Genomic DNA, 19,294 nt, shown 5'->3' with positions numbered 1-19,294 from the left:
GGGGAAAGCAGGGGGAGGGGCAGGGGCAAGGGTGTGGTGTGAAAGAAAAGGAGAATAGACAAACTCCCAATTCAATTTCCACCAAACCAGTCGATTTCTGTCCTACATATGTTTAAACATACATGTAGCTGCAGCACAGTTCGCAGCTGAAGGCATGTTTACTTTGTATTTATAGAAGTTACAAATCCAGCTCACTGCAGAAGAATCTGGGTTAGATTTGCTGATGAGCTATATCCACACAGAACTCTATGGAAACAAATTCACCCAAGCTTAGACAATGGAAATTAAGCTGTGCAGTGCTGTATGCTGCCACCTAAATCACTTCCAGAATATATCTGAAGTTGGCTCCAGCATCTCCGACCTATGATATAATGCAAATGTGCCTTATGAGACTTGATTAAGAACAGAAGTCCCGCATGTCTTTATATACAAGAAAAAATGCTAACGTTAGACTGCATTAAAGCAAATCTTAATACACACATTTCCTCTGCATCATAAATTCCCCCATTTACCAACAGTGTAGAGAGACCAAGAAGAAAATCTACTCGGAAGAATAAAAAATTAAGCAACAAGGGAAAACCACCTTTGTTTTCACAGTGTACACAGATACAGCAATTTAAAGCAGTCTGTGCAGAGGATGTCTCATCTTTGAGAGGCTTATGGAGAAGTTAGTATTACAGAACATTACTTTCATCCTTTGGGTAACTAGTTAGCGCCTCTTAAACATTCAAACCAGTCTGAAAGGGAACCTATGGAAATTTGGGATGCTGCAAAGAATTCATTCATCTTCAATTCATAAGTAATAAGGTTGAAACTTCTGCTGGAGAGCTACAGGTGAAATCAAGGAAGTGAAGAACTCAAGAATCCCATAGAAAGGTACAAAGTGCTTTGTAAAATTACGTTCCTACTACGAAGCCTTATGAAAAGTGTGTTACCGTTGCTAAAATCATCTCTCTGGGCAACAAAAAGAAACACTACTAAAAAGGTGAGTATGATTCATGCTTCCATACAAACATTGGCTCAAGTTTCAGGTTAAAAGAGGACAACATCGATCCACAAACTTCAGAAAATGCTTGGTACATCTTTTTATTCTGTTTATGCAGAACTGCAAAGCTGCTGAAACATACCTGAATTTCTGCAGTAATAGCAGTATTCAGTGCAGACTCTAAGCCTCCATCAGCCATCAAGCTGCCCACCAAGAGGTCAATCATAAATCTACGGCCTGGACTTACATTCATTTCATTTCCTGAAACTAAAAAATGAAGAAGCTATTAATTAAATAAAAATGCAAGAACAGAACGCCTAAGCTTAAATCTGAGGACCAACCTGCACTGGGTAAGAGTGCTGAGAGCGCCCTAGCCCGCTCCTCTGCTGTTGGCAGTAACACAGACCATCCGCTCTGGAGCACTGCTTGAGCAGCTGATTGCACAGTATTAAGAACACCAGCATTGCTTGCTAATGTTACCACTGTCTGCTTCAGGCTGTTGAGCAGAATACTGCCCAAACCTAAGCCAAGGCATTCCGGATCCACCTGATGACTAATGGCAGCATGAAGCTGAAAAAAAAGAAAAGAGAAAAAGAGCAAATTTTCCTTAGTAACAGATGTGAACTTAAATTTTAAAAAAAGTGTCAATCCTGGAGCAACTGAGTAAGTTCACTGACCAAAATACAAACTTTCATCTGTAAAATTAAAGAGAAATGATGGCTTGCCCAAACACATGCTGAATTTAAACTAATATTCAAAAACTATGAACCTTATTTCACTATATCCCCTAAAACTGAACTATCATAACCTAAAAAAATAACCTAAACTGTTTCTACTTCACTACACTATGCTAGGAAAAGTAACATATCTGACTGTCAGATACCTCCTAAACAGGACATTCACTCTTAAAAATTCTATTTAGAATTCTTAGAAAAAAAAAAAGTCTGAGTGTATGAGCTTATTGAATATGGGCTTGAGTGAATATAGAAAGCTTAATCCATTTACATTTTATTTTTATAGCTCAATTTTTAGTAAGATACAAAAGCTGCTGAGAAGAAAAATAAAACCAACCACTAGCTGCCAGAGTAGAAAGTGATATTGTACTTATTTCACTTTTTAAGCCAGTAAGAATGTTTTAAAGCATATTAAGTCCACTATTTTATCCAAGTAATTTACTGAAACACTAGCTCAGCAACAGCTCAATGTGTAAGAAATTGAAGGTACCTGAAGCCTTAGAAGGTTTAATGTTGCCACAGCCATACACTCCTTTTCCTGAGGAGGGGGCCAGTCAGAAGAACCATCCATTCCCTCTGTCACTTGTCTTAGTAACAGATCCAGCTGCTCAAAGGTCATGGGGCAAACATCCACCACAAAAGGCACCCGCAAGCCTATTGACCATTCTGAACATGATGACCAAGCAAAACTCTATAAATTGAAAGAATACATAAAGTTCAACAGCTATTTCCCAAATACAGAATGACACTGATTAGAGGTAGGAGTGTAAAGCTAACATCTGCCTTCAAGGAGTAACAGAAGATGCAAAAATAATACCAGCACATCTGTTGAAGAGAACCCTCCGCTTGCATCCTTGTTCTACTGCCATAGCACCAACATCTGCCTCTGACATCATGGGCCAACATAATAAAACAGGAGGCACTACTTTCGGAGCGGCCCTCATACATAAAACCCACCAATCCCAGAAAAGAACTCTCTTATCCCATTTTTCAAAGTGCTGTTATGTTGGCCCAGATAACTCATATCTTTGCTGCAGAAAACATCCGCTTGACAACTCTTCAACTGCTGTACCAGTTGAAAAACAAAACAGGTAAATAGCTAAAATAGCTATTTTCTCAGAATACCAATAGAGGGAAAGCTAGTCATCACTTTTTGGCAGAGAAACTGCACACAATTTGTTTTTTCCAAGCCCTCATTTATTCAGAGTAAGAAATAAGAATCAGAAAAGTCATAAAAGCACAGAAAGACTGGGATTAGTATACAGATCTAGTCTGAGTGAGAGACAAAGACAAACTGTAATTAACAGTTCAAAAATAAAACTTACCTGAGCAGGCCCACAAGCAATTCCAACAATATGCTTTGTATCTAATCCTGGGAGAGCTGCGGGCTCTGGTTTGGTGATCCGCAGAGTATCAAAATGTTGACACTGCTCATTGCTTCCCCAGCTATGCACTTCACTATCTTCAGTCAGTGCTAAACAATGGGTAGATCCAGCTGCCACATCTATCACTTTTTTTCCTGATAGGCAAGTCAAATATTGAAAATATAACTTAAAGATTCCAGTCATTAACAAAAAAAAAAAATCAGAGGTAAGGAAAACTGTGATAACTACAATCATACTTAACTATAAACACATTATGGATGTCACGAGACTCACCTTTGTCTTAGTAGTGGATTGCAAGAGTACAGCAAAAGAAAACCCAAGGAAGTATTTAAAGATTCTTAAGAGAAAGGTTAAGTACAAAAGCTTCCAAGTTTAAAAAAAATGTTCTATTCTGTATCCCTTCTACTTAGATACTTTTTCAGGAAAGCATTATTAAAAGATCTCTCTATCTAGAAAAAGAGCCTGTAAAGTTATATTGTAGTAATTACTTCAGATGTTACTTACCATTAGATCATTCATCATATATGAATTACAATTTTATGAAAGAAAGCACAATAAAAGAAGTTTCTTCCTCATCCTTCCCTACAGATCCTCAGATTTCTCCCAAGTGCAAGACAATCTTCAAACTATTACAAACAAGTCAAAAGTACTGGCACTAGCACAACTTTAACGACATTACTTGTTGCCTGTGATTTTCACTTACTCCATTCACGTATCTTAATCTAAGAATATATATACTTTATATATATTTACTTGCATGACAATGCAAAATAAGCGTTTTAAATAAGTGTTTCTGTGAACCTAATGAAAGAAAAGCAGTAAGAATAAAGAGAACACAAGACAAGCATCATTTAAAGTAGTCGTAACACAGTATCTCTACGTCTGCTAGAATTCTAAAGGTATGAATGCAGAAGCAATAGGAAGTGTGCACTATTGCCTTTTTCAATGCAACCAGCAAAAAATACGAGAGAGAGTACATGGTACAGTCATACTTAAAAGTTGAGATCATTAGTGTCTGGTAAAAGATTCCAACAACAAAAAGAACTTTGCAATATTTCCAGCTCCGGTAATTACCTTTCAAGCCTTCCAGTAGTTTGGGGTATCGAACATGCTCTTCCGTTCCATGCCCAAGTCTCTGATTGTCACCTTTTCCCCAAGTGTAGACCTGGCCATCTTTGGTTAAAGCAATAGAAAACTGACTCCCACAGCGTACTTTCACAATGTCCAGATCCTGAAGCTTTTCTATCAACTTGGGAGTCTTGCAACCATCACTGCCTCCTCTTCCCAGTTTTCCATAATCTCCATCACCCCAAGACCACACTTGACCTTTAAATCAAGAGAAAGAAACCAAAAAACACTGCATCGCTTTTTCACACTATGAAGTTATCTGTTTTGACAAGCAAGTTCTTAAAAATCTGAGCTTCTATAACAAGCACAATTTTCAAATCGTAATTTAACAATAGCAATTACGAATAAATTTCTCATGGTTCATGAAAATAAAAAATATTTGATAAGCTTTCATGTCGATAAAACTAAACATATGAAGCATAACAGGTAATGTGCATTGAAAATTCAGTGTACAGAAACTTCTGAAAAACATAAAGTATAGGATTTACCACAAATCAAACCTGCAGTATGATCTTTAACTAAAAACTGCCTTCTTTCATTATATGCTGTTACAAGAAATTGTGAAGTCTTTTTCCACACCAAATGGCCGAAGTGTCTGCAAAATCCATTTTAATTTTTCAGTTGTCATTCAACCATTTCACAAAACAAAATTAGAAGTGCCATTGTCTACCATGTTCTTTTGAAATACAATACTATATCTAAGCCTTGATGTAGGAACTTGGAAATAATCAAGTCATTCTGCATCTGCATTAAATAAAATTATGGTTCGAGAATGGAAAACCATGAATGTCCAAAAAAAGAAGTCTTGATTTACTTTCTGATGCATTTACATTCCCTACTTGCATAAGTCAGTCTGTAAGGTACTCTGACAAACAACAGAAGCATGCAGTAAGGGGATGAAGTTGTGGGGTGGAGATTAAAATCTGGGTTTCCATTTTCTAGATGAGCAAATCTTTCAGCTTTTTAAATAATGCACATCACCAAAACCAGCTATATTTTAAAAGAACAACTTCCAAGAACCATCTGCTTTCTAAGGTATGACTCTGAGGCTTAACCTCACAGAGTGAAATTCAGGTTTTGAATGCCTCACCCTAGGCACCTTGCTCAGGGATGGTGGGAAGCAGAATTTCAGCACAGCCTCTCTTTGGTACATCCCATGAGTTAACACACGCAACTCTCCTACTCCACGTTCTAACTCTTGTGACAACATGAGATACTTGCACTTACATAATAATGATTAACATTTGTGTGTATATTACACGTTTACATGGATATTTTAAATATATATACCATGAATGGAAATACATATTTGCATACTGATAATTAATATATTCCTTATCTATGCATGGTAATACATCTGCAATATCACATGCAAAACATGTAAATGCACACATATTATTTTCCCAAAAGGAATTACAGCTTCAAATACTTAGAGAACTCAAGCCACTAGAAATAAGCATATCTACAGAATGAAAGAAAAAAGATAAGCTTAAAGCGTTAAGTCATATTGTGCTACTAACCATTTTCAGTAACTGCAAGAGTCTGCGCATCTCCACTCCCACAGGACACATCAATAACTTTGAGTCCTTTCAGCCCCGTGACCAGCATTGGGATGGTCTGATCTTCACTGGAACCTTCAAAATAAAGTAATTCTGTGAGAAGCAAAACCAAGAAGGCCTGGTAGGTTCTTCTGCTTGGTTTTTTTTCTGTTTGCTTTCAGGTATTTTATTGTGTGAGAGTGGGTGTGGGTTTGGTTTTGGTTTCGTTTTCAGATTTGAGCATCATGACTAAGTTCCCACAAGGCTTCTCAGGTACCTAACATGCATTTTACCCATGAGATAGCCTTTGCTGCACAAGGGAGGGAACACTGATCAAAGCAGATTTTTCTTCTACATCCAATTGCTTATTTTCACACAACTCAAAGCAATTTAGCAGTTTTGAGACAATCCCTCCCACATCTATTTCAATTCATGTAAAACTACATATGGTTCTCAATTCAGCTTTAGGTAAGTTGGATAAAAGATCACTTGAGATCAGCACTAAACAACTCTTTGACAAACTTACTTCAAGGTATCAAGTAACATACCATGACCAAGCCTGCCATAGTTTCCTCGTCCCCACGTATATAGCTCTCCTTCAGCAGTAATGGCTGCACTATAGGTGCTTCCACATGCAATATGAGTGACATGTTTCCCAGTTTGCTTTCCAGATAAAGCAGATATCATCTTAGGTTCCTCCAGAGGACTATTTAAAGAGAAAGTGATGTATTTTACAAAAGGTGATCTGATCAGTAGATAATAAAATATGACATACTTGTCAGAAAAAAACCTGCTGCAACACCATCTCAAACCATATTACTAGACTTCAGTCTCCAGATAATAGACCTATAAGCCAATAATTAAGTTCAGACTGTTTAACAACATAAACCACTGAAGGAATGTCTGACAACTGTGATTCCTACTTCCAATTAAATTAATGCAGTGTTTTTAAAAAAATTTGTCTATTATAAAAAAATATTATCTCTAATCTACTATATCTGAACAATTTCATGACATTGCTAAACCTTGTGTAGTAACTCCCATGCTTTATTAAGAATTCAGCACTTAAAAACTCTTACATATATTGAGGTACATACATCCCATACAGAATATCCTGCAGAAAAGCAGGATAGTAATGTTCAACACAGGAAAGAATTCCTTTAATAAAGGAACAATATATGCAACATGGTGCACAGGAAATTGTGACCCCACCCCAGCATTTGAGTCAGTTTCTAGAGAAAATGCATTATGGATTCATAAAACCATGACTAAAAGTCCTAATAGCAGTGCAACCACTACTACACCCACTATCTACAAGTATTTCAGAAAGTAGCATTAATACAGAACTGGGAATATTACAGGCAGAGAAAACATGCAGGGAGAATGCAACTTCTATTCAGTAACAGAAACTAATGTGAAATGCTGAATGTACTTTTACATACACAAGTAAACAGTTTTTATTATGAATTCAGAACAAATAAATGTTGTGATTATTATTACATACACTGTATCCCCATGACCTAGTCTTCCACCATCTCCACAACCCCAAGAGAAAACTTCACCATTTGCTGACAAAGCAAGATAGTGATGCCCATCTGAATGTGCTGCTATCTTCACGATATTTCTGGAAGCTAGGCTCTGCACCAGCTGTGGTCCCTGCAAACAAAACAAAAGAAATAAATTTACAAAAACTGCTTGCATTTTACGTCAATTGCCTATATAGAGAATAATTATGTACAGTTTTCCCAAGGCTTTATCAAAACTGTGCACCCAAATTAGTGAGGTAAAGGTATGAAGAAAAAAGAAAAGATGAAATCTACTATTTGAGTCTGACAAAAACAATGCTTTGAACTGATTTTATTACTACCCTGATAAGGTCTTCAGTATGTATGAAAATGGTCTTAATCTTACACGCAATCTTAGTGACTTAGTGTTTCTGTTATAGTTTTGACTGAGAAACTACACAGTAAAGTAAAGTCCATTTAATATCTGCCAATTTCTAACATTGTTATCAAGGCCAGCATATCAATGAAAGCAATTATCGTTGTACTCCTAACCTCTAGCCTGATAGAAATTACAGTAACCAGATCTAAGAGATCTAATCTGATCTAAGAGATTCAAAACCACTATTTCTGAAACTTCAAAAATAACAGAGAAGCTCACAAAAAACAGCACATGTCCATCTGCTCTTCCAAGTTACTGTAAATAAAGGAGCAGACATGCTACGAAGTAATACAGAAGAGAATACATTTTTAAAACATGTAAAAAAACCTCTCACCAGAGTATCACTGTTGTACGCTTGCGTATAAACTCGTCCGTTCCTAGATAATATTAGGAAACGCTTCTCTGCACAGGCAACCTGCACAACGCCCAGATTGGCAAGTCCTTCACATTGAATTGGACCACTCACATTAGCATAGTATTTCCAACCTATTAAACCCCAAGCAATGACCTCTTGCAGAGATCCCTAGAAAATAAGAAATTCTATAAGTACTGATTTTGAAATATGCATCTTAACACAATGCATAGAGCAGATTATTTTTTTAAACTGCTACAGGCTGAATATACTAAAATTTGTGACAGCCATTATTGCCAACAGTCAATAAAGCTTACCAAGAAGACACCCAGACTTGCATGCATCATATTCAGTTTAGTGTGGTACTGAATAAGCTATAAATATCTACAGTTAAGTGTTCTGAGATTTTTCAAGTTGGGAAGTTTAACATTTACTTTTTTTTTAATATGCCAGACCCCCAACATCTGGTTGTCTGTCTGGTCTTCAGCATTTACTCTGATAAACACAGGAAACAGCTCAAAATATGCTAGAATTAGCCATAGTGTTGTGTTACCAAAGAATGGTTTGCAAACCACAGACTTGTACTCCAAGGCTCACTGACAGAGTGCTGATGTTATAAAAGATACCCAAGAAAGACAAGTTCAGGCAAATTTAGGCAACCTTAGGAGCTGTTTTCCTTGCAAACTGAAAATCAGTTACACTAATGAAAAATATTTTACTAAATTTGATGTTGCAAACAGTTACCTTATGAGACGTAGGAGAGCTACACTGTGGAGGCATACACGGGGTGGCTAGACGATCTAAATGGGCCATGATCACTACTGCTGTTTGTCTCAGATCAATCGCAAGCTCATTGTCCTGTGGTAAAGTCAGATACCTTAGAAAACTTTCATTTGGACTCAGAGGGTAAGTTAGGAGCTAGAAAAGAAAAAAGAGCAGTCAGAATATTCAAGGTATTTCTATGCCTCTATACATATAGATACACAATATATTTTAGATATACTGAGGATCTTCACAAGTTGAAGAGAAACCAAATTTACTCTGCCTATCTTTTCCTACAGTAGAGGAAAATTCCAAACACACTTGTTCAGAAAACATAGTCAGATTGTGAATAAAATAGAAATTTACAATCATAACAAAACTGATTTACTATGTTTTATCAACCTCAATAATATCCACTAGGAGTCCTAGTTCAATTAGCTTCAAACACAACCACATAAAAACAATCCAAATATGCAGAAAAGTTAAATGGCCACATCTCTAAGTTAACTATCACAAAAGCATTAACTCTGAAACACAATGCTTATCTCTAACCACACCATGACATTCCTCCTCCTACCTCTAGAAACTCAAACATAGACATGAAAACCAACTAACAGTGGTGCATATACAGACACATGGAAAACACTACTCCAAATTTTGTCTGGATAATTATATAATTAGTTAAGCCAGCAAAATAAAATTCAATACTGATATAATGGTTCTTTCAAATAATCCAAGGGAAAAGTACCTGAATCTCTTCCTCAGTATTGGGCACATCTTTATTACATATTATACTCTGAAATCTTTGTAGCAAAGGCAGAAGGGGCGCGCTTGTTCCCTGTGCAGATCGCTCATTATCTGTTTCCCTTGTTCCATTATCCCAAAGTTGAAGCAACAGCATAACTGCAGACAACATTTGGCTGAAAGAAGTTTACATCTTCAATTAATAAGCATTCCTGAAAACATTTTAGGTTATCCATACAATTCACTTCCTACATTTTAAAGTTTAACAGTGTCAGATGTCACAGCTTTCCATTTTACGCAGATTATCACAACGGCAACCCTGCTAACATAAGATCTTGATCACCTCTGCATCACAGAAAAGGTTCGTAACTCAAACTCAAACCCATGAAAACTGAAGACAGGCACTGCTCAGGCCATTCCAACAGATACGGCTATTTAAAAATCCACATGATCGTAGTTCTTACCTTAGTGTACCCCTCTGCACTGCCAGTTCTAGCAATATGGCAAGTGCCAAGTGCTGGTCTTGTAATGGAATGTTTCCTGGCCCTTTGGTACTGGGAGCTCCATGCACATCCCTATTTAACAATCAAGCAATATATATTAACTAAGAAGTAATGAGAAACAATACATATTTCTTACTAAAAGCATCTACAACAGAACAAGAACCACTAAACTTACAGAAAAACATAAAATTGGTGATGAAAACAGTAGAAAAGTTGACATTCCACACAAAAACAATTTTTAGAGTGGCAGCTAGACTTTAAAATTGCCCCAGTCTTCACTATCTATAGTTCTATTAAACATGCTAAGAACATGAAAAATTTTTCACAGGCAAAATTCAAATATTCTTTACAATATTCACTATAAGGATGTAGTTTCAGTATTCAAAAGACAATTAATTTCTGGTAACTACTGTAAAAGGGTAACTTTAAGCTTCCTTAAATAACCAGGAAGAGCTGGGGAGTGTTTGAAGTCCAATATGAACGTATTTTCCCTCATATGCCCAGAAATCTGCATTTTTTTACTATGAGAAAGGCACAATGAAGTGTACACATACATTGTATTACCATAGCGCTCTTCCATCTGAATACAGTTTACATTACTGAAACACTGTTTTTCAAGTAAGTCTACATGCACCAATCCAGAAAAGTGAAATTCAGATTTTTCTTAAACAGTTAAAGGAATTAAATTATATTTAAAGAGCATCATTTCAACAGTTCATGTATTTTTTGGTTGCTTATATAACACCATTAGAAAAGGAAAACAATCTTTTTAATCTTCCATAAACTTATGTTTATACCATCAGCTGCTAAGAGATGCAAGTTTGCCATTTAACACCTACTTCAGCAATGCTCAAAAAAAAAAAAAAAAAAAAAAAGTCCTTATCAAGCTGCTTGTGTTATTTATCTGATCGGGTCTTTAAAAGCTCTGTGAATGGAGACTACACCCCTGTCAGCTGTTCTAAAAAAAAAAAAAAAAAAAAAAAAAAACTTCCCCAGTCACAACAGACCTTAGGAATTTAGTAGCTCTTTCCACCACTTCCAGCCATACAGAAGACACAGTTCCTTCATCAAAAAGGGATGCCTCTGGTAGAGCTCGTAGTGCATCAAGTGACTCCTGTAACAATTCACTGCACAAGTCTGCATCTTCACCTAAGGGGCACAGTAATATCAGTTCCGCTCCCATCTTTACAGAAGTTAGACAGATTTTTACATACGATGTTTCGTGGATCTTTGTTACCTCAAGCTTACAAGTTCCTTAGTAATACGTACAAAGTTCTCAATTTTCACATGAACATTTTGACTGCAAGACTTCTGAAGAACTATCTGCTTAACAAAAAATACATTTGGAAAGGTGACAACTCTTAAACCAGCACGTTTCACTATGCATCTGCTGTGAAAACCAGAACAAATAGGGCTGGCTGGACAAAGAGTGAGCCAAACAGCTACAATCTGAACAAACAGTACAGACTGAGACAGACAGGTAGGTTAAAATGGCAGAGATGACAATTCTGCCAGTCTCTGCAATTTGACAATCACTGACAAGTACACAAAACTAAACACACATTTCACACTACTGCTCCAAACTCCTTTTCTAAGCTGCAACTATTGTGTCGTAATAGAGTGGATCGACTAAATCTAACTTTTCTGAAATCTGGCAGTAAAAGTGCATTCTCTTCACAAAATCCCCATTTATCCTCCTAAGCATAGAAGCATCCCAGCACAAGACAGCATTGGTACTGCCTTCGATGGCTTTGACCAGCAACAATATTGTTGAGCTTATTACCATGTAAACATAAAACACAATCATGCAAATCTAACATTTATTAATGTATAGTTCTATGTAAATATTTAATACACACACGTGCTTTAATGAATCATCTGTCTTCTAATGAAAAATATATGCAATATGCTACAGAGCAGACCTACCTGATCTCCAGGCTCTACGAAGGAAAGCAAATGCAAACGAAAGCGCTGCTCGGGATCCGACTCGTGCAAGTCCTTCTACACCTTTGCCTGCAGGTCTTGGACTAAATAAAAACATATAAATCATATCAAGACAGCTTATATATAACTGTAATAATGATGTGGTTATATTAGTATTTATTTGTATAACTTGTATATTTAACAATAATTTAGTTATATGCATGCATATATAATTACACAGTTTTTATTTGTAAAACATTGTAACTGTCACTTGAGAATGGAGGTGATCAACATTAAAACGACAACAACAAAATTGAACTTCAGCTGCTTCAAAGAACAACTGGATCAACCTCAAACATCAAAAAGCTTCACAGAAAAAAAATGTATTAGAATGGTATAATTAATTGCCATCAGAAAGATGCCGATAGTTATTCAGAGTGAAATTTTGATGGTGAGTTCAAAATACACAGACTCATTTAGTCGGGAAGTTTATACTTCTAGTAAATCTGCACTGCATAAACTATGCTTTTAGGCTTCTTTTTTTTTAAATTAATCTTAAATTACTGATAACTAATTCCATCAATTTTATCATTTTTTATCTTTCCATTCAAGTGTCCACATTACAAATCTCTCTTTGCAGCTTCTGAATTGGTGTGTGTAAGGTAAAGAGATAGCATGAACTTTTGTTATTGTTCACTGGACTCATACACGTTTCTGTTAACTTTTCTTTTTATGCAATCACATTAAATAAACTTTCCTTTGTACTTAATAACAGGAGATTCCCTACTGCTTCCTGTCCAAAAGACCTGATATGAGATATTTTTAATCTCACATCTAAATGAAGTAAACTGCTTAAGACTTTTGCAGGTCTTAATTTAAAGTGGCATTTTTAGCAATTTTGTAATTTAAATATACCAGTGCTCTTTTTAATCAGAACTGAAAAAAAAAAATTTCAGAGTTCAGACTATTCAGAGAAAGATATCACTGTCAGAACTCCAAACCGAGAATAACTAGCCATCATACCTACTTACTGTCTCCTTTCATTTTTAAAGCTAGAGACAATCTAACATAAAAATTTCTGTGGTTGAATCGTCTGTACTGTCATACAGCAAGCTTGTTCAGCTACTGAACAAGTTTCTTCTATTTTTAGGTCAATAAGCTATCCAGACATGGAAAGCAACCAGACAATTTCTTATTCAGTTAGGTCGCTGGAAACAGTTTCATAGAAAAATGTATGATTACAGCACTTCTCACCTAAGAAAAACTATGTTCAACTTCCATGTACTTGTATTTTTCAATGTTATGTAGCTTAACTGAGCAAATATTGAAAAAACATATTAATTAATATTAATTATTAGAACCATGTAACCTTCCTCAGCATCTTTTCTGAAGTAGACTTCTCCATACCTTCTAGGAAATGGAGTAAGAATGCCTCAACAAAAGTATACTTATAGCTCAAAGAATAGTATCTACAGCAATGTGTTATAATAAAAATCCACCAGTACTGAGATACTATAAGCAAGCATTGGCCAAAGACGAAAACTGCATGGCAGTTAACACCATGTAAAACCATCTTACGAAATAAGAAGAGTTTCTTTATGATAATGTTTCATGAGGAGAAAGAAACCACATTAAGCTCTCACACATCAGCTAATAACCTTCCTATGACTTTCCTAATGTATTAACTTGTCCATGCATGTGTTGTTACCTTTTCTTATCCACAGCAGGCAGAGGAATACTACTGCTTTTCCACTTAACTTTGACGTTCTCTTGAAGAACTGTTCTGTTCAATGCAATGAAATAACGTTCCAGGATAACCAGCCTCTGCTTTAGTCTCATAGCTGAAAGAGCTGTTGTAGCAGTTTGAGTGGCCAGAGTTTGCTGTTCCTTCACTAGTACCTGAAGGCACTCCTTCAGTTCACTCACGTCTGAGAATCAGAGAAAGATATCATTTAATGGGTGTTTATCTTCGTTATATACGGTATCAAGAATAATCAAGACAAATGGAAAACTGTGAATCAACTAGAAGTCTGAACCTCAACATCCAGTGAAACTCCCTGTTTGCATATTTAATGTGCACTCTTCTAATCCACAGTATTATATAACCACAATCACACTTAATAGGTGTTTACACAAGGGTTATAATCAAAACTGGTTTTGTGTGAATGCCTCTGAACCTTCATATTTCATGTCTGAAATTAAAATGTCATAGGAAATATTTATGCATTTAAAACAAAAACAAGTTAGACAGCAAATTCTTATCTGACCTCAAAGCACCTGACCTCAAAGTCAGACTTCTCTAAAGGGCAGGCAATAACCTTGCAAGTCCCCACAAGGATATGCTTTCATTTTGCACTGACACATGTTATCTTAAGTTTCTCAGAAGTTATAAAACTACTCTCAGAAGCTCTAGGATCACTGCCAAGAGCTGCTAAGCTGCTGAAACAAATAACATCAGAAATTTAAGATGCTTGCAAGTACTATTAGCAAATAAAAAATTGACTTATATACCAATACTAGAGAATTAATTCTTCACTCACCAGAAAAAGTCAACAGACCAAAGACCTAGTAATCTCGCTGGTAACAAGTACAGCATCAACAAAGAACCCAATGCTTTCTAATAAACATTTGGAAATTGTGTATTTTTACATTCTCTGTAGCTTTAATTCCTACTGCAAACATCAACGAAGTGCATTCTTAGAAGCATTCTTTTCTGTCCCTTTATTAACAGCCTGATCACTGGGCCACCCCACTCTGCTGTGCACTGAATTACTGTACTCCTCCCTAAGTCAGTGACATTTGTTGCCTGGCTGCTGCACGTAAGTAGCTTTGTTTTAACTGACACCTGACTAAGGGGTACGGAAAAACCTTATGTCTGCATATATGTAATAGTGTTTGCGAGAAAAAAAAAAAAACAAACACCGCACAAAAGCAACACGTGTTTTGGAACAGCTCCCTCCTTCCAAGCTACAGAAATTTAGACACATTTATGGTAGAGTCTGCAGTTAAAAATTTTATCTAATGAGGCATAACTTTTTTTGTAACTGTACAAAGTATTTCAGAATTTTGTCCCCACACTGCAACACATCTTTGCACACCCAGTAGAGAATTCAAGTGGCCTTCTCTGCCGCAAGATCGCACTGCCAGCCATCATCCCAGCCTGTTTTCAACATTGCTGCTCACATTTCATCATTTCACAATGTGTTAAATTCCTTTCCCTGAGGCAATTTACATTACTCCACCTGCCTATGAGGAACAATTTGTTTTTTCAATGGGTAAGAATAGATTAAAAAGTGTTCCTTGCAGTCTAGATCTTAAAAAAATAGTCAAAAGAAATAGCAGATGTTATACATATTCATACCTTGACTCAAACAAGAAGAAATATGACCCAAAAAAGCCACACTGTCCCTAATATTAGCCCTACAAAATTCCCCAAAGAAGTCTACAACAGTCAAATATCAACAAGTTACTTACATACAGCTACTTCAGATCACAATGTAAAGTAACACAAAAATAAAACAGATGCCTGCCAAAGGCATGTTTGATTTGTTTAGTTTGGCTTTTATAGTGTCCCTTAACATTATGGTCATACAGAAGTCTACTCGAAAGTTTTAATGGATAACTGTATCAGTATTCAGTGCAAAGCTTCAGTATACCTCCCTGTTGATCTAGGTAAAATTCTGTTTCATTGAATACCATGATTTTGAGGGAGAAAGTCAGTTGCCAAGTGTTAACATTAGTCAGAACAGCAAAGTTAAAACTACAAAATACAAACTACATTGATCTACACCTGCTGCTGTTATCTTAGGTTTGCCTTAACCTTTATTTTGTAAGCAAAAATACAAAAAATCATCTTGCAGCACACAGCTGCTGCACTTCAAAGTATCATAACAGGACACAGTCAATGCTGACGTGCCAGTTTCATGATCCCTCTAAACAAACCATCAGAATAGATAAAAATGGGGGGTTGTTTCTTACTTTTCTGAGCTCTAAAGCCCTATCAACCTCTAAATACACCAGGATACAACAATGAAGTAAGAAATGACCATACTCTCTACTTCACAAAGAGGTTTTTCTCAATACTGTTCTTTTTGGCAACTGATTTCATTCTGCAGATTCATTTCCCGCATTATGGTCTTATGTATCTATAGAAAAAGTAAAGAAATAGTCAATGAAGAAAACAAGACACTTCAATCAGTACTTATGGAAGAAGGAGTCTAAGTTTGGTGCTACAGAAATCAAGCACAAGGTACCAGACTCAGAGTCTGTAAATAACAGAGCTACAGCATTCATCATTCCTTCACAGCTGCCAAGTTCTCAACATGGATACACTCTAGAATTGTTCCTGAGAGTTGACAAATTAGATTAAAGAGCTTATCATTTCAAAATAACATGCTTTATTAAATGTATGTCATGGGGACTACTGGAAAAAAAAAAAAAACAAAACACACTTAGGACAGGCAGAGCCCACCCCATATTCTCCACCAATGACTACGAGGAACTTACCCTCGAAATGTACAACTGCATACCTTTCAAACCACTTTCAGTCAACAACAGCACCACTATTATCAGCATCACAGCCATTCTGATGCAAGAAGTGACTACTGTATGAACTCCAAATGCAGAGAAAAGAGAATCTTACAGAAACACATACAATGAATGCTCACCAAGCAGCACCAGTTTTGAAACTGGCCATTGTATACACACAGAATACTGTGTCTCTGCAGGAAAAAAAATTGATAGTTTCATAGCAGCATTTACAAAATTAATTCCTAATGGTTCAGCAATACATACTGAGGGTAACCTGTAAGATACTCAACATCCTACTCAATGATCTCGTAAGACAACTGTCTCATTTGACAAAAAAAAAAAAAACAAGCAACATTACTGTAGGTTTTTAATACCTCAGAAGTTTGATTCTCTCTTAATACAAAAAGAGTCCATAGTTCTGTGGCCTGTGCAATGTTTCACAAAATAAAACCTCACAGGACTACTTCCTACAGTAAGGGATTTTAAAAGCAAGTTATTTTGATTTCCAGACAATTAGGTCAACATCAACAAATGAAGTCAAATTAAGACAATACAAAAAGATAGAAGGGGAATCAACTAAAATTGTCTTCACTTTTTATGAAGAGAAATGGCTGGAAATAATTCAGTTTTCAACTGATTAGCCCTAAAAATCAGCAAGTTTTCATATTCAGAAACCAGTAATGCGAAGAACTGTTTAGTTACAACATACTGTTTTCAAATACATAAAAACACTGCATGCAAAAGTATTTTTTCTATTGGAAAGTATGATTTAGCCTCACCGAGATTCGAACCATATAGCAACTAACTGCATGGAGCATAAACCTAAGTTTATTGAATTTAGTTGTGATAGCACAAGAGGTAATGACTTTAAACTGAAAGAGGGTAGATTTACATCAGATATAAGGAAGAAATTCTTTACTGTGAGGGTGGTGAGACACCGGAACAGGCTGCCTGGAGAGGTTGCGGATGCCCCCTCCCTGCAAGCGTGCAAGGCCAGGTTCGAGGGGCCTTTAAGCAACCTGATCTAATGGAAGGTGGCCCTGCCCACAGCAGGGGGTTGGAATTAGATGGTCTTCAAGGCCCCTTCCAACCCAAACCATTCTATCAAAATTCTTTTCTTTTCCTCCTCCTCTCCTTGCCTTCAGAATCTCAAATAGCTACAATTTTAGGAAGATCTTCTAACAAAATTACATAATTTCACTCTTAAATACTTTATACATGCTTCTTCGTATTTCAATAAAGCAAAAGAAAGTTCATATGCAAAGTGTAGTGTAGTTTGGAACGAGTTACACTAGTCCTATAATTCAGACATCTCAAAATTGAACCAAGGACTGTTTTGCTTATTAAAAATAACACTATTTTTAATTGAGATATATCTATACACTTCCTCACTTTAAATCTCTTCTTCCATAAGTAAATTTATGTTTACAAAATGCCATTCATCTTCAGAAAGATTTAAATATATCTGGGAATCGACTCAGTGAAACTGACTTATAAACCCTCAAGTCTGAACACCGCTTATTACTGAAGACTAATGATAGACTAATGATAGAATAGCTTATTAATAGCAACGATTCAAGTTTCACCTGAGAAGGTTACAGGGACCTCTCTAAACCAAACTGCTCATATGCCACTACGCCAGCCCTTGACACTAACCATCACCTGCAATGCTTTGCTTTGTCAGTTATTTTATGAAGGGTAGAGACACATCATTCACACCTAATCCATACCTACAACGTAAGAGTTGAAGTCATACCGAACAAGTTTAAATTCTCAAACTACCATTAGCAGAATACTTGTTAACTGACAACTACAGTCAGATATGTTTCTGGCTTAGTAGAGATAGGCAAGAGCTTTACCATCTTCTGTTAAAATTTATCACATCTCTACCTCCCCTCAGCAACTATCATAACCACGTGTCTTCACTTCTTAACTCCTCCTGCCAGAAGTTCTCTGCATTAGAAGGAAAAATACCGGTAGTGTTTAACCCAGATCATTTGACAGAACAGAGTTAAGAAGTGCCACCAAAACTGGGGGGCAAAACAAGCAGTTGAAGAGACTAGCTTCTTAAATCATGCAGGCCGCAGCCAGAACACATAACCTAACGCGAGTCTAAGACAGGTAGCCTGTTTGCTACTGTTTTAGCAGCTCAAAAAAAAAAAAAAATTAACATACTAAATGGTTTCTTAACACATTTCATTATCTTGTAGGGAACACCACCAGCTTCTAACTGGTAAACTAAGGACCTTAAAATGACAATAAGAAACTGGAAAGTCAAGGACTTGAGTTGAGTCAGAAGCTTTAGTAAAGGCAAATACAGACGTTACAGTGCAGCAAGATTTCTGACCTAAAAACTCAAAACACTCTTCAAACAGAATTTGACAAGAATCAACTGTTATTATAAGCACACACTTCTGTCAGCAGTAGAACTAATGTGCTCTGATTTCTAGGGATTTTTATGTTTTGTCTCCTCTTTCCCCTTCCACTACGTGGTATTTCTACTAGACAAAGAGCAGACAGATGCAGTTGGTTTGGCTTAACAGGCATCTAATGACCCTGCAAGCCATTGCCACAGGAGTGCATCCCTAAGTTAGAGACAGACAAAACGCAATCACATACTCATTATTTCATTCAGAAACAAAGCTAAAAAACACTCCCAAAATTATTTTATACCAATAAATAGCGTAACTGCTAAAGTGCTTTTAGCTTCCTTCTGCCTGCTCCCTTATTCAAAAGATGACCATCAGCAGACCTCATCTTATTAGT

The 19,294-nt window shown here is 36.4% G+C and overlaps 1 protein-coding gene across 1 annotated transcript in view; it reads right to left on the bottom strand.

The window, feature by feature from the left end:
- Window positions 1-19,294, bottom strand: part of HERC2 (HECT and RLD domain containing E3 ubiquitin protein ligase 2) — a 71,455-nt gene that overhangs the window by 27,931 nt on the left and 24,230 nt on the right. The window contains exons 4-18 of the mRNA XM_010133884.1: window positions 13,707-13,926; window positions 12,002-12,102; window positions 11,083-11,224; window positions 10,037-10,147; window positions 9,577-9,748; window positions 8,811-8,984; window positions 8,049-8,237; window positions 7,275-7,426; window positions 6,319-6,476; window positions 5,753-5,866; window positions 4,179-4,430; window positions 3,045-3,238; window positions 2,210-2,410; window positions 1,327-1,555; window positions 1,128-1,252 (exon numbers count right to left, since the gene is read on the bottom strand). Coding sequence (XP_010132186.1) covers window positions 1,128-1,252; window positions 1,327-1,555; window positions 2,210-2,410; window positions 3,045-3,238; window positions 4,179-4,430; window positions 5,753-5,866; window positions 6,319-6,476; window positions 7,275-7,426; window positions 8,049-8,237; window positions 8,811-8,984; window positions 9,577-9,748; window positions 10,037-10,147; window positions 11,083-11,224; window positions 12,002-12,102; window positions 13,707-13,926 — 2,534 coding nt within the window. The remainder of the gene's footprint in view (window positions 1-1,127; window positions 1,253-1,326; window positions 1,556-2,209; window positions 2,411-3,044; window positions 3,239-4,178; window positions 4,431-5,752; window positions 5,867-6,318; window positions 6,477-7,274; window positions 7,427-8,048; window positions 8,238-8,810; window positions 8,985-9,576; window positions 9,749-10,036; window positions 10,148-11,082; window positions 11,225-12,001; window positions 12,103-13,706; window positions 13,927-19,294) is intronic.

This window comes from Buceros rhinoceros, unplaced genomic scaffold (assembly GCF_000710305.1).
Source record: "Buceros rhinoceros silvestris isolate BGI_N320 unplaced genomic scaffold, ASM71030v1 scaffold27063, whole genome shotgun sequence".
Taxonomy (NCBI): Eukaryota; Metazoa; Chordata; class Aves; order Bucerotiformes; family Bucerotidae; genus Buceros; species Buceros rhinoceros.
This window is presented reverse-complemented; position numbering and strand designations above follow the sequence as displayed.